This window comes from Tupaia chinensis, unplaced genomic scaffold (genome assembly GCF_000334495.1).
Source record: "Tupaia chinensis unplaced genomic scaffold, TupChi_1.0 Scaffold145396_1, whole genome shotgun sequence".
Taxonomy (NCBI): Eukaryota; Metazoa; Chordata; class Mammalia; order Scandentia; family Tupaiidae; genus Tupaia; species Tupaia belangeri.
In genome coordinates, this window is record NW_006205257.1 from 5,567,587 (window position 1) to 5,583,508 (window position 15,922).

The 15,922-nt window shown below is 49.0% G+C and overlaps 1 protein-coding gene and 1 pseudogene across 2 annotated transcripts in view; one reads left to right on the forward strand and one right to left on the reverse strand.

Annotated features, from left to right (window-relative positions):
• Window positions 1–7,654, forward strand: part of LOC102469438 (protein C19orf12 homolog) — a 17,756-nt gene extending 10,102 nt beyond the window's left edge. Inside the window, exons 2-3 of one of the 2 annotated variants that reach the window (XM_006168002.3) lie at window positions 3,495–3,588; window positions 6,364–7,654. In XM_006168002.3, the coding sequence (XP_006168064.1) occupies window positions 6,396–6,629 (234 nt within the window). In that variant the 5' untranslated portion in view covers window positions 3,495–3,588; window positions 6,364–6,395 and the 3' untranslated portion in view covers window positions 6,630–7,654. The remainder of the gene's footprint in view (window positions 1–3,494; window positions 3,589–6,363) is intronic. The other variant, XM_006168001.2, reaches the window with a different exon arrangement.
• On the reverse strand, window positions 2,885–4,737 carry LOC106733842 (pumilio homolog 3 pseudogene; annotated as a pseudogene).
• Window positions 7,655–15,922: the final 8,268 nt, after the last annotated feature.

Sequence of the window (15,922 nt, forward strand, 5' to 3'; positions counted from 1 at the left end):
CCGCTCTTCTGCTGAAGTTGGCTTCTGCCTCTCAGCTCACCAGCAAGGCTCCTGCCCCGTTCTTTCCTTGGTAGTGGGATTGACATTCTAGGATGTTTCATTAAACTGAAGCCACACTGGGGAGAAAAATAGGCATGTGGGTAGCCCCAGACCTCCCCTCTACATATTTCCCTTTCTGAATGCTGCGAATCAGCGAATCCTGATGTCAGCTCCTTGTCATTAAAGAAGATACTAGGAAGGGAGGAGAAGAGCCAGTTCCCTCTTCCTCAATGATCGTCTACATTTTTGTTCTCACCCACATACCGTGAGGTCAGCGCAGGCTCCTGGGGGTGATTTTATCATGTAGCTGTGCCCAGACGCCATGTGGAGAGTACAGATATGTTCAGATTGCATGAACGATGTTAGGGGAATGGGATGTCTACAGAGAGAACCCAGGGGACCGCCTACTTCCAGCCCCTGGTTGTCATGGGGGCATCATTTTACCTAGAAAACAAAGAAATTTCCTCCAAGAGCTAGCAATTTGCTAGTCGATATTCCTGGCGACTTTTTGCATTAAGTGAGACTCTAAATCAAATATTGATGTTCTCATAAAGGGTTAGTGCTGATAGGAGCAACCCTGGTAGGCTCAAAGCATTTCATGGGAGTCACGGGGAAAAGTTCAGTCAAACCGGTAAATTAGGTGATTTTCCCTCCACAGAGGGCTCGTTTCTTTAAAAAGGAGGTGAATCTTATCCAGGGGCACTACCCAGTCTCTGGGACAAGAGGCTGGCCCCAGGCTCAGGGCCAGATGTAGTGTCTACTCCAGGAGTCTCCAGCTTGGCTTCCTGAGGAAGCATGGTCTTTGCTGCCTGGTGTCTGAATCCAGCCAGCAAGCTGTTCTCTCCACCCGGGCTGCATTTTTATTTATTCATTTAGTTTTTTTTTTAGAGGTATTTTCCCTATAGGGCACGTGTGCTCGCCAGACAGACAGAGACATAGAGACAGAAAGTGAGAAATCACCCCCAAAGGGGGATGGCCACGCCACAATCCTTTCCCCTCCATTCTCCTCTTGGGATCTTGGGCATACACACACATGCACCTAGCATGAGTTTTAAGCCACCGGGTCCGGGATGCGAACCACAGTCGGCTACGTGGGAGTCCAGCGACATAGCCATTACGCTAACTGCTGGTCCTATTTATTCATTTAGTTTTATTTAAACATTTTTTTATAGAGAGTTTTGCTGTAGGGCGCATGGGTTAGCTAGGGAGACCGAGTGACAGAGAGACAGAAAGCAAGAAATCACCCCCCAGGGAGATGGCCACACTGCAATCCCTTCTCCTCCATTCTCCTCTTGGGATTTTGGGCACACATGCACACGCACCCAATGTGAATTTCAAACCGCCAGGTCTGGGACTCAAACCGTGCTTGACTACATGGGAGTCCAGCGATGTAACCATTATGCCATCTGCTGGCCCTGTATTTATTTACTTCTAGACTGGATCTCACTACAACACCGTCCGCCTCAGCCTCTGCTGGGATTGTAGGTGCATGTCATTGGGCTGTGCTTTTAGGATGGTCCGAAAATTGACCCCGGACCTCCCACGTGGCTTCACCCTGTTGACTAGCAGTGTCTACCAGTGCATGTACTAGGGTGGCTGGGTCTGAATTCTAGGAAAAAACCCTTCATTTTGAAATATAGTAGATTTGTAGAGAAGTTGCAAAGATAGTAAAGAGAATTCCCCTATATCCCTCCCCTAATTGCAGTGACCCAGATAACATGGACCATGGACATTTGTCAAAACTGAGACATTGGAGCTGGCAGGTGGTGTGATGCTTAAGGGTGCTGGACTCCCATATGGCAGACTGTGGTTCAAGTCCCAGATCTGGCGGCTTGCTTTCTCACTTTCCCTCTCTCTTTTTCTCTTGTTCCGTCTGTCTCTGGTCAAATTAAAAAATAAGTAAAGAAATTAATATAGTTAAATAAAATAATTCTTAATTAAAAAATGAAAACAGAGACATCGACACTGACATTACTATGAACTGTTCTCTAGACTCGATGGGATTTCACCAGCTTCCGCACTAATGGCCTTGTCCTCTCCAAGATCTGGTCTGAGTTACCACGTTCCATTTAACCGGCCGGTTGCCTTGGTCTCCTCTGGTCTGGGACAGTTTCTCAGATTTTGCTTGTTCATGACCTTGGTAGTTTTAAGACAAAGCGGGCAGGTATTTGATAGAACATCTCTCCATTTCGGTTTGGTTCTTATGATTATGGGTCTTTGGGTCTTTGGAAAGAATACCTCGGAAGCGGAGGATGCACTACTTGTGCATCATTTTGGTGGGCACGTGACCTCCACGTGACATCACCGCTGATGCCGACCTTGACCACTGGGTCATGGTTGCGTTTTCTGTTTCTTTTCTCTGCAAGTTCCTCTATTTCCCTTTCTGTATCCTGTTCTTTGGAAGTCAGTCACTAAGCCCCCCAGTCCACAGCTTTTTTTTTTTTTTTTTTTTAGAAACAACTTTATAGATTCTTACACAAGAATCTAAACATATTCAAGAAAAACACATGCAGAGCACCCAAATTTCCAGAAAAGTAGACCCCAGCCCTTCTATTTTGCTCTGAGAAAAAAGAACAGAAAAAAGAAAAAAACGATTCCTTCTTGTTTTTTTTTGTTTTGTTTTTGTTTTTGTTAGGTTTTTGCCACAGAGCACACGCACTCATAGGAAAGAGATGGAGATAGAGGGAAGGTGAGAAATCACCCCCGCAAGAGAGATGGCCACATCACAATCCCCTCTCCTCCCCTCTCCTCTCAGGATTTTGGGTATGCACGCACACAGGCACACACATGTAGCTGGCATGATATTCAAGCCACTGGGTCTGGGACTTGAACCATGGCCAGTCATATAGAAGGCCAGCGTCTTAACCACCACGTCACCTGCTGGCCCCTCCTTCTTGTTCTTCATTGCGTCCACCTATGCGGTCAGTTTTTCCAGCAGAGTTTCTATTCCTTTGCTAGGATTTTTGTTTTATTCCAATGTGGGAATCAGGCAATCAGGCAATTTCCTGGTCAGGACTCTGGAGAAGGCTAGAAAGTATACTGGCACCTCGATTTATATGAAGCCCAGGACTTCAGGTTCTTCATACCCGCATGCTCTACAAGTGTTTTTGCAAAACAACCTCCTCTCCATGTTCTCCCATCTCTTTATCTTGTTCTATTAACCCCTTCAGTACTAGATGTCCTGCAGGATGTTCTGCAACATGAAGCTCTCCTTCCCTGCCTCCGGGGTGCAGTTCTGCTGCTGCCAAGCTGGCGATGGCATCCATGGCAGGGCAGGCTGGACGTCCCCGGTGGCAGATCCCAGCACGTTGGCCACCAACGCACAGAAAGACTTATCTAGCACCATGTCTTGGGCATGTCCTTGCAGGTAGCTTAACAAAGCTGCAGAAATGGATTCTAACACCTCACGTCGGTGGATTTCTGTGTCTTACTGTGTGCATTTCCATTTCCTATAGAACGTCAATGATTTCTCAGACTGTGTGTGCAGGGTCTCTGGGGCTTAGGAGATAACCAGGACCTTCCTTCCGTATTTGTCAACTACTATGTGAGGTAAAGAACTGATCATTTCTGATATGATTATTTCACAAGCTTAGCATCGTCCATACAGTCGAATGCCGCCAGTAAAACCAAATGAGAGTATTGGCCGTTAACTACCTTTTCTAAATAAGTCTTCGCTGTTTCCACAATTACTTTCCTGTCCTAGGGTGTACCATGCCACAGGCAGAGCATGGCCACTCTGGCGCCATCGTGTGTGTGTGCCAGGTACATCACTGCTTCAGGATGGTTTCAATCAGTTCTGGTCTGAGTTTTGGGGGTGCATAGGTAAAAATGTCCAAGAATACTTTACGTACCAGTGAGTGCTTAATCACAGCTTCTTTCTGGGCCATTGGAGTTAGAATTTGCTTCACTTCATCTAATTTTTCAGGCTTTGCCTCTAACACTTTATCCAGAGTTGGGTGAGCTGCTGTCTTGTAAAGCTGGAGTGTTTTTCCATAGGGCTCCTCTGTTAGCACGTTCCTCTTTCCAGGACGGCTTTGTCATTGTAGGCGTTCCGCATACTTCTGTGTGTCACAGCATCTTCCGCATGTGGCCTTTAAAACTTCTGATTATCTCTGCACTCGGTGGTTTACATCCATACATGAGAAATTTCTTGACAATGTTTCTGGAGTATTTGGCTTTACTTAACTCGACCAAATCACCTCGCAATTCTTCGAAAGCCTGTTTCCTCTGTTCTTCAGCACCGTACTGAATGTAACACTGGATCACCCGAGTTGGATTGTGCGCAAATGCAATAGTTGTAATTTTTCCTTCAATCAATTTCTGTAAATCATTTATCAACTTTACTCTCTTTTCTCTTTCCTTCTTAAAATCTCCCAAATCTGTTTGGATTGAGTGACAATGTCATAAAGTTCTTTGATGTGATTTTTAGGTCCACCTTCCTTAACAACTTTCCTTGGGAATGTCTTTGAAGAGCCAGAGTCACTATTTTTATGGAATCTCTTTTTTCTTGTGGTGCTTTTGTATTCCTTCCTGTTAATAATTTTTTTTGGCTTTGACTTCCATTGTGTTAGCTTGCACATGTGGGGCTGAAGTCAGAGCTAGAAGCAGATCTTCAATCCACCTCTTTTAAATCCCCAATAGTTGATATTTAAAAAAATTTTTTTTGGTCAGTTTTTCCAGAAGGCACGTGCGCTCACCAGAGAGAGGGAGAGGAAGAGGGAGAAAGCATCCCCGATGGGGCCTGGTCATGCTGCAGTCTTGTCCCTCTTTCTCCTTCCTGTTGGGATCTCGAGCGTGCATGCACATACACCTGGCATGTCTTCCAGGCCGCCAGGCCAGGATTTGAACTGTGTAGTTCGCCATGTGGGATCTAGCTCCCTGAACCACCAGGCTTGCCCTAAAAATTTAAGACATTTTAAAGATACAAGTTCGGTATTCCATGTGGCAGCTGCTCCTTGCAGTGAGAAGCAACCTCCCGGTTACCACAGGCCCACTCTGCCCTCCTCACTCCTTTCAGTCCCTCACCTGCCCCTGAAGGCACTTGAGTTGAAGACTCCTGCCCCAGAATACCTTCCCTACCCCTGCAGCATCTTGTAGATGGCTGGTTAGGTAGAACTTTCCACTGATGCAAGATGTTTACTTTTAGAGGTTTTTGCCATAGGGCACATGCACTCACAGGAGAGAGAGAGACAAAGACAGTGAGAAATTACCTCCCTTGGGGTGGGGGCGGGGGTAATGGCCATGCTGCAATCCCGTCTCCTCTATTCTTCTCCTCGATTCTCCTCCTGGGATCTTGAGCACACATGCATATGTGCCTGGTGTAATTTCTTTTTCTTTCTTCATGTCTTAAGAGTTATTTGTTTATTTAATTAGTTTGTTGTTATTATTATTATTTAATTTAACCAGAGAGAGAGAGAGAGAGTAAGGTAGAGAGAGAGAGAGAGAAAGGGAATGCAAGAAAGCAAGCCACCAGGTCCAGGACTTGAACCTTGGTCAGCCATGTGGGAATGCGGTGCCTTTAACCACCATGCCACCTGTCAGTCCCCAGCATGGCATGATTTCTAAGCCACCAGGTCCAGGACTCAAACTGACCATGTGGAGTCCAGCGATGCAACCACTGTGCCATCTGCTGGCCCCGATACAAGATCTCAAAGTCCCAAGATAATGTGCCTTCACTTTGGCAATAGATTTATATTTTAAATATAATGTTTGTGCCCTTCTTGAGCAGCAGAGAGACAAACGGTATGCTACATTCCATCTGTGATTTATCACCATTCAGCTTGGAGGGGATGTTATGTAACACACTGCTCCAAGAGAGAGACCCTCCTTACCTGTCCCTGGGGTCCTTTCACCATGGAGTCCACGGCAGTTTCCCAAGTCCGGGGGCAAGGAGCATATCAGCCGCCCGATGGAGGAACCTCAGCCTCCCCCTGACCTGGTTGTTCTCAGAAATGCATTCGCTTCCCAGCCCTCTCCTGGGGGTGAGAGAGATTTTTATGGGAAGGGCAGGAGCCCTCTCCCAAATTCTTGGAGAGGCTTTTGACCAGCATAGCCCAGGTGAGATGAGGTAAATGCATCATTTGCATCTGTAAGTGCAGCGCTAAGGGAAGGGCATGGTTGGGTGTCAATTATCTGAGCCAAATGGGCCAAAGACCACATAAACCTTTGCCCTCTGTGAGGCCTGGGAGCAGGGGGGAGTTGAGCCTCTCCTGCCTCCCTGGCTGATGTGCCCACTCATCATGACAGCAGACGGGCTCTCAGCGAGAACCCAGAGCGTCATCTGTGAACAAGGCCCCACTAATTGAACCCTTCCTTGCATTCTAGGTGGGGCCGTCGGGGGTCTATTAGGTGCCTGGATGACAAGTGGACAGTTCAAGCCAATCCCTCAGATCTTAATGGAGCTGCCGCCTGCCGAGCAGCAGAAGCTCTTTAACGAAGCCACTGCCATCATTAGGCACCTGGAGTGGACAGACGCCGTGCAGCTGACCGCGCTGATTATGGGCAGCGAGGCCCTGCAGCAGCAGCTGCTGGGGATGCTGGTGAATTATGTCACCAAGGAGCTGCGGGCCGAGGTTCGGTACGAGGACTAGGCCACGCCTCCACGGGTGCGGGTTTCCTGTAGGTGATTCCGTGATCTCTGCTGTGACTGCGGAGTCGGGGGAGGCCCAGTGGGTTCTCTGAGAAATCCACACGTCTCAGTGTCCTACCTAAACTGGAGCCAGGTCACCTGCCGGAGAGGCGCCTGTGCTGCACCGCGTGCTGGAAGTCGTTCATGAAGACGTTGTGTTTCTCTGATCGTGTGCACTCATGTGTACCCACAGCCCTTCAACTGGAAGCCGGTGAAAAGCAAAGGCTTGCTGGGTGCAGGCGTCAGGGAAGCCTTGGCCTGTTGGGGTCTGGAGGAAAGTTCTGCCCAGCTCACTGTCCCACCACACGGCATTCTCCTCCTTCAGGGCCTTCTGGGCTTGTAAGAGGACTTTTCTGTGCAGGACTGAGGACCCCCCTTCTCCCTGGCAGAGTTTCAGGGCCTCAGAACCAGCTGGAATCATGTTGCCTCCTACATGTGCCCTTGCCCACCCAGTAACTTCTCTGTGACCTCAGGGAGGGGGAGTGTCAGCCTGCTGGTGAAGCTACAGACCCTAAGTGCACTCGGCCCCTTCTCCCTGTAGCCACACCCCAAGGTTCGCCCCTTTCTGGGGTCCTGCTTTCCCCAACTGAAAAGTCATGGTAGTTTTAGAGTTATGCTTTTTAAATGACTTTTTTTTTTTTTCAGGAAAAACATTGCTCTTTCTGAAGTGGTGGGATTGTAAACTACCTCTAAGAAATGTTTCTGCCCTCAAAGTTCCCTGAACACTGTATTTATTTTCTTTCAGAGTTATAGCTTGAGGGCCCAGCAGGAGGCGCAGCGGTGGCAGAACCCTCTATGTGATGCAGGTCCCACATAGAAAGTCCCAAGGTCATGTCCCGGGACTTCCCTCTGCATTCAGGACTTGCACACCTGTGGGTCTGTGGTCCGGGCTGGCTGAGGCTGGGTGGGACATGGCGTGAGGACTTTGTTGGCTATGTGCCCCCCCCACTGGAAGAAGTAAATGAATAAACAAAATAAAACACTACATCTCAAGTAAATGTCATCAAATTACAATATTTTTTTCCCTAAAAAGTCGTTTACCCATGAATTTTGTGTAAAGCATGTCTAACATCCAAAGTCTTACACGTGAACAAAAGGGAGAGTACCAGATCTGTGGCTCTAAAGAAGGAGAGACATGAGGCCAGCAGGTGGCGTGTTGATTAAGGGCACTGGACTCCCACATGGGCCAACCGTGGTTCGAGTTCCGGACATGGTGACTGGCTTTCTCACTTTCTCCCTCTCTTGCTCTGCCCCTCTCTGGTCAAATTAAAATAAAGTTTATTTAAATAACATAATTCTTAAAGAATGAAATACAGTGGGGCCAGCAGGTTTGCATGGTGGTTAAGATGCCTGGTTCTCACATAACCTACCTATCTACTGGTTCAATTCCCAGACCCAGAAGCTTAAAAAGCATGTCAGGCATGTGTGTGTCCAGAATCCCAAAAGAATGGAGAAGGGATTATGGCATGCTCATCCACTCCATGCCTGCAGGGGGTGTGGGCTGGGACTTTCTTGTTTTCTCTCTGTCTCTCCTGAGAGCTCACCAGCCTTGTATCAACTTAAAAAAAAAAAAAAAAAAAGGATTTGAGATGGGTCAAGGTTAGCCCCCTGGGTTTCTGAGTACATGGAAGAGGGGAAGAACTTTTCCATAGTCCTCTTTAATATCTTAATCATATAACTGTAATAATAAAACCAATGCATAATCACACTAATGCAATATCTCACAATAATAAAGTACTGTGCCTTGGCTTTTATGTTCCCTGCCCCTTTGCACCCTCCCAAGAGGCTTGCCACCTCACCTGGCCCTGAAGTCTGACCCCCCCCCTCCCCTGGAAGGAGCCAAAGCATCTCCTCTCACAGCCCAGCCCAGCCTTGCTAGAGCAAGGGGGAAGCAGCCTTTGGGCTGGGGCTGCATGGGAGGCCGACTGGGCTCGGATCAGGGGCCGACCTCAACAGGCCACAGGCTGGGGCAGAGGACCCAATATGCTGAGACCCTGTCAAATGTCCCCTCTGGGGGCCAGCAGGTGGCGGAGTGAAATGGCTGGACTCCCACTCCCACGTGGCTGACTGCCTTTGGAGTTCCAGGATCTGGTGGCTTGAAACTCCCCAGAAATGTGTGCCTGTGTGCCCAAAATCCTCAGAGGAGAATGGAGGACAAGGGATTGTGGCATAGCCATCCCTCCTAGGAGGTTATTTCTCACTTTCTCTTGCTTTCCGTCTACAGGGGGTGAGCCCATGCACCCTATAGCAAAAGTCTCTCACTCTAAAACACACAAACACAAACCCTGTGTGTCTCTCATTTAAAAACCAAACAAAACGAACCCCCAGACCCAGGCGCCCTGTGCGGTGTCAGCTGATACCGGCCCACGCAGTAACAGCGCTCTGGACCTCCAGATGCACCTCTGGGGAACCATGGGGGTCCTCGGGCGCAGAGACTGAGATCCTCAGTCAAGGGTCAAGGGCCCAGAGGTTCTCCCAGGAGGCCCGCAGGCTGTAGGAAGGTTCCCTGGAGCCCAGCTCTAAAATCCATGCACTGTGGGGTGGGACAGCGCGCAAGCCAAAGTGGCGTGGCCACTGGGACTCATCTCAGGGGTGGTGACCGGGTCAGAGAAGACACAAGCCAGGGCAGCCCGGGTCCTGTCCTGCTGGGCCCAGCTTCCGGCTCCGTTGGCCACAACCATGTGCCAGTCAACCTTGAAGACCCTGCCAAACCTGAAGGCGGAAGGACGGATCCAGTGGGCCTTGCTGCTGTTGCCACGCCCTGCACGACCATTGGCCAGGGAGCAGAAGCTGGAGACAGAGCCTGGAGCTGAAGGCCGGAGAGGGCTGCACATGAGCCCGGAGCCCAGGCCGGACTGTGATCGCGGTGTGAGCAGCTCAGGCCTGGATGCAAAGGCAAGCCTGAGTCTACCCGCAGGAGTGGCGGGTAGGGTCCAGCAAGGGAGATGATGACCAAACATGCCCGCCAGAATACCTCAGAAGGCTGGGACTCCGTGTCCTCCCAGGAGCCTGACCCTCAGGTGCTGGTGTGGACACTGTTAGGGCATTCATTTTCCATAAGAAGGAACTGAGGCACGGAGTAGCCAAAGTACCACCAGTAGGCACAGCACTAGAGTTAGAGCTGGGATGGCCAAGCCCTGGCCTGGCCTGGCCTGGAGGTGGTCCTGCAGCACTGCCTCGCGCTGCGTGTGTGTGTGTGTGTGTGTGTGTGGGTGTGTGTGTGTGTGGGTGTGTGTGTGTGTGGGTGTGTGTGTGTGTGGGTGTGTGTGTGTGTGGGTGTGTGTGTGTGTGGGTGTGTGTGTGTGTGGGTGTGTGTGTGTGTGTGTGTGCTGGGTGTGTGTGTGGGATGTTTATACATACAAAGCGGAATCTCAGCAGAATTCCTGAGGGGAGTGCATCCGGCCTTTGTTCTGTGGGGAGAGGATCGGGGCGCTAGTGTAAAAATGATCAAGAAGGGTGCTCATGATTTTGGAGATTAGTTTTGGTGCGGGAAATAGCTTCCCTAGCCTTTTACAAAAGGAATAGGGGTACTGGGAGAGGTGGTGAGGTGGCCTGTTGATAGGCCAGGTAGGTGCACCTTTAAGCACCTGTGGGTGCTTAAAGATGTGGACCAGCAGTTGTAATGGCTATGTCGGTGGACTCCCATGTAGTCGACTGCAGTTTGAGTCTTGGACCCAGTGGCTTAAACTCATACCGGGCATGTGTGCGTGCATGCCCAAGATCCTGAGAGGAGAATGGAGGAGAAGGGATTGTGGTTTGGCCGGGCCCGCCCGGGGTTGATTTCTCGCTTTTTGTCTCTCTGTCTTTCTTGCGAGGAGCACGCGCTCTATGAATAAACCTCTCAAAAAAAAAAAAAAAAGAAAAAAAAAAAGGGAACCAGCAGTTAGCGTAATGGCTATGTCACTGGACTCCCACGTAGTTGACTGTGGTTCACGTCCTAGACCCGGTGGCTTAAAACTCACACCAGGCGCGTGTGCGTGCGTGCCCAAGATCCCAAGAGGAGAATGGAGGAGAAGGGATTGCGGCGTGATCATCCCCTCTGGGGGGGGGGGATTTCTCGCTTTCTGTCTCTGTCTCTCTCTGTCTGTCTGGTGAGCGCACGCGCCCTATAGTGAAAACCTCTCAAAAAAAAAAAAAAAAAGAAAGAAAGGAAGTACTGAGAATTCTAAAATGCGATCACTCTGAATTTTAAGAGACTTCCTTTTCCCATTAGTATTTAATTAATTAATTAATTTAGGTTTTTGCCAAAGGTGTGTGATCTTACTAGGGAGAGAGAGAAACAGAGAGAGGGAAGGTGAGAAATTACCACCCAGGGGAAATGGCCACACTGCAGTCCCTTCTCCAGTCTCCTCCTGGGAGTGTAGGCGTGCACATACACACATGCAGTGTGATTTTCAAGCTGTTGGGTCCAGGACTCAAACTGTGGTCAGCCACGAGGGAGTCCAACACCTTAACCAATAACAACATCGGCTGGCCCTAGTATCATTTTTTTAAGAACAAGGCATGGGAACAGCAGATGGCATAATGGTTACGTAGCTGAGCTCCCAGGTAGTTGACTGTAATTCAAATCTGGGACCCACCATCCTGGACCTGGCTGCTTAAAACTCACACCGTGTGTGTGTATGTGTGCTCCAAACCCGGAGAAGAGAATGGAGGAGAAGGGACTGCAGTGTGGCCATCAGCCCAGGGGATGATTTCCCACTTTCTGTCTCTCTCTGTCTCTCTGCTGAGCACATGTGCCCTGTAGCAAAAATCTCAAAAACAAAAACAAAAAATAACCAACAACAAAAAATACACCAGGATCTATGAAGGTCTCTGTTAGCTCTGAAGCCCTCCTTACAACCTCGTCCAATCAGGAGACTAGGCTGCTGTCACTGAAGGGCTTCTCTCCGCCTGTCTGCACCTCCCGGGCCAGCGTGAGTGCTTACAGGAAACCAGGGCTCCAGGGTGGGTCCTATATCCAAATGCAGTCGTATTGGCAGTTAGGATTCAACCTCTGAATGTTAGCAGTTCAGTCCATAATGAAAGGTTTCTGGAAAGAGGTTATGTTTCTAATTTTTTAAACAATGACAGGGAAATATTATCTAAGAGAAAAACACAAGTTTGAGGAATAATACATGTGACCAATGGGAGATTTGCTGTTCTAAGAGTGCTATTCAATCTCTTTATCACACATGAAAGAAACTGGAATTCTGGAAGCTAAGACCTATCCTAATCAGAACGTATCTGAAGAAATGCAGCCACAATTTTTAAGAGCGACATTTTGTCAAGAGAGAATTCACTTTTCCCATAATTCCTGGATAAATATATTCAGAAGTTTGATGTCTAACTCTGACAGGATATATTTCTGAAACTCAATTACATATGCCTGGGAAAGCTGAAAACCCTGGAAGCAGCTTTTGCACAGTGGTGCCCCAGTAATCCCTGTGCCTTTTGACTTAAGTCATCCATGGCAGTTTGGAAGCTGTCTCTTTATTTTGTTTTGAATAGACACAACAAGGTGAAGTAGGTTTATATCTCTTTCCTGTCTTTTTGTGTGTGTGTGTGTGAGAATTTTGCTATAGGACATGTGCACGTGCCGGACAGACAGATAGAGACAGAGAGATAGAAAGCCAGAAATCACACCTCCAAACTCCAGGGGGGAAGGCCATGCCGCAATTTCTTCTCCTCCATTCTCCTCCTAGGGTCTTGGACACGCACGCACGTGCTCCCAGCGTGAGTTTTAAGTTGCCTTGTGTGTGTGTGTGTGAGAATTTTGCTATAGGACATGTGCACGTGCCGGACAGACAGATAGAGACAGAGAGATAGAAAGCCAGAAATCACACCTCCAAACTCCAGGGGGGAAGGCCATGCCGCAATTTCTTCTCCTCCATTCTCCTCCTAGGGTCTTGGACACGCACGCACGTGCTCCCAGCGTGAGTTTTAAGTTGCCGGGTCCGGGATTCAAACTGCTTTGGACTAAGTGGGAGTCCAGTGATATAACAACCATTACCCACCTGCTGATCCCTAGAAAACCCTTTTTAGGACTGGTGTCTGGCCACTGGTGTGGGAGCCAGCCATGCAGACCTAGCGTAGCAGGGCCTAGGGTCTTCTCACCCTGGGAATGAGAGGTCTCCACCGCCTGCAGGAGGACTTTGAGACTTGGGCTGTGCCTTCTTTTTTTCCCCAGAATTGACAGCTGAGAGTTGAAAAGGGTGTAAATCAGAGCTAAGCTAAAAGGTGTTTGGATATTTTACAGTTGGACTATCAGCTTTTCCAAAGGTTTCCCTATGAAACTAATGTCTTTGGTTATCTTCAGACGTTTGGGAAGTACAGTTCATTTTGTCTGTGCGTGTAGCTTTTCAAGACCGTGGCTACTAGGTAAGGCAGGTCATGCCCTTCATCTCTCCATTTCCGGGTGGCTTCTGCCATGTTCAGTCCCGCAATGATGTCAGCCTTGTCATCATGATTTTATCGCCATGACATTGGTGGGGAGACAAATCTTTTCTTTTTTCTTTTATTTAACTTTATTTATTTATTTGCTTAATTTGACCAGAGAGGAGAGAGAGAGAAAGTAAGAAAGCAAGCTGCCATGGTCAGCCATTTGGGAGGTCGGCGTCTTTAACCACCATGACACCTGCTGGCCCTGGTGGGAGGACAGATCTTGACCACTGGAAGAGTGGAAGGGGCCAAGAGAAGGAAAGAGGAAGAGGCATTTGGTCTGGAAGCAGAGATGCTGGGGCAGGGCCTAGGAGCCAGGAGGTGTTCTGGCAGACCCAGGACATAGGACAGTCAGATCAGGGACAAGCTGGGCTGAGTTCTTGTCCAGTCCCTTGGAAAGCCTTTATTTATTTATTTATTTATTTTATTTTTTGAGAGGTTTTTGCTATAGGGCATGTGCGCTCGCCAAACAAGAGAGAGACAGAGAGATAGAAAGCAAGAAATCCCCCCCAGGGGGGATGGCCATGCCGCAATCCCTTCTCCATTCTCCTCTCAGGATCTTGGGCACACATGCACACACGCCCGGCGTGAGTTTAAGCCACCGGGTCCGGGACTCCAACTGCAGTCGACTACATGGGAGTCCAGCGACATAGCCATTACGCTAACTGCTGGTCCCGCTTAGACAGCTTTTAAACAGGCCTGCCCCTCTGCTGCTTCTCATAGCCCCTCTGCCCAAACAGACACATTTGGGGGGGGCGCCCGCTCACAATTTCTGAATGCGAGGACTGAGGGAAGGAGTCAGAGTCCGGGTCATGCTCTTAGAGCCTTTATGCTCAAAGTGAGGTCAGAAAGCCTCCTGGGGGCTTGTTGAAAATGCAGAATCTCACTACTCCGACTAGCTGTATGGGACAGGATTTTCAGTGATTCCTACGCACCTGTGGGGAGTCACAGGTCTAAATACTGTCAGGTGTCACTCACCGTCATTACGTGAGCACCGTGGAGTGTCTTTACACAACCCTAGATGGGGTAGCCTCCTACAGCCCTGGGCTCTGTGGTGCAGCTCAGTGCTCCTAGCTGCCAAGAAGTTCAGCGTGTTATGGGACCGGAGACTGTAGGCAGCTGTGACACGGCGGTGAGCGTTTATATATCTGAACGTGTCTGCGTGTAGAAAAGGTACAGTAAAAACACACTGTGAGGGACCAGCGTCATGATGGAATGGTTATGTTGCTGAACTCCCATGCAGTGAACAACGTTTCAGGTCCCAGACCTGGCAGCTTAAAACTCAACGCTGGGCATGTGTGCATGTGTGCCCCAAATTCTGAGAGGAGAGCAGAAGAGAAGGCATTGTGGCGTGGCCATTTCTCCCTGGAGGATGATTTCTTCCTTTGTGTCTCTCTGGCTGGCAAGCACATGCATCCTATAGCAAAAAGTTATTTACTTAAAAAAAAAAAAAAAAAAAAAAAAAAAAAGACAGTATGAAAGATTAAAAATCAGTGCCAGCAGGTGGCATAGTGATTAACGTCCTGGACTCCCATGTGACCAACTGTGGTTCAAATCCTAGACTTCGAAGCTTGAAACTCATGCCGGGTACGTGTGTGTGTGTGTGTGTGTGTGTGTGTGTGTGTGTCCAAAATGGAAGAGAAGGGACTGTGGCATGGCCATCTCTCCTTGAGGGGTGATTTCTCACTTTTTCTCTCTCTGTCTCTGTTGCACACACCTTACAGCAAAATGGGGCATGGCCTAATTCTTTTTTCCTGCAGAATGCATCTGGACAAATGTATCTCAGCAAAGATTCAAGGAGGAAGCATGGGGGGATTTGCAGAGGCCCCACTGGCTTTAGGACGACATCTTTGGCTACCCTGTTCGCACAAGCAATTTGGCCATCCTGATGCCAATGAGTCTAGCTTCTCAGATAAGTAGGTCATCGGCCACTTTCATGGTCCCAGAATTTGCTTTAGGATCCTCTTCATGTTGTCCTTCGACTCAGCCACGTACAGTTGGAACGGGTTTGAGATATCAGGGAGGCCTAAAGCCGGGGCACCCTCCAAAGCAATCTTCAAGGCCTGGAAGGCTTGTTCCTCTGTCTTTGTCCACCTCAAGTCTGGATCCTTCCCTGCCTGTCATGGCATAAAGGGGTCTGGCTATTTTGGCAAAGTCTCAAATCCAGAAGTGGCAGTATCCCACAGCACCAAGGAACTCTTGCATCTATCATTTTGTGGTCGGAGTGAGGATGGTCAAGATTGCTTGGATGTGGCCTGAAGAGAGAGTCCACTTGCCTCCCTCCAGGTTGTAGCCCAGATATGTGGCCTGAAGGGTGCTGAGTTGGGCCTTCTTGGCTGAGGCCTGATACCTGAGGTCTGCCAGAGTCTGCAACAGGGACCATTGGCCTGGAGGCATTGGTCCCTTGTCTCGGCTGCCAGAAAGAGGTTGTTTATATTTTCCCAGACTGGGGCACCTTGGTTTTCTGCTTGGCGTTTCTTGACCTCCTTGTCCCTGGAGAATATCTGCCAGGTGGACCTTCTAGATTTTTTTCTCATCTTTTGAGTTTGGACAGTCTCACTGTCCTCTCGGTTATTGAAGACTTTCTGAGCGACCTCCTCAACTTTGGACAGCACTTTTCCCTCAAACCCCTCTAACATTTGTATCCTTCTCCTAATGTCTGGGACAAACTGGGTCACAATGGTCATTGCTTGGCTGTTCTCTGGAGACTCCGGGTTCTTGGGAGTATAGTGCCGGTAGGCCCCAAAGAGTCTCTCTAGGAAGGCAGCAAGAGGCTTGCTCAGACCCTGTGCCATTTCGCTCACCTTACCTTAGGTTGTCGGCCCTCTGTGCCAC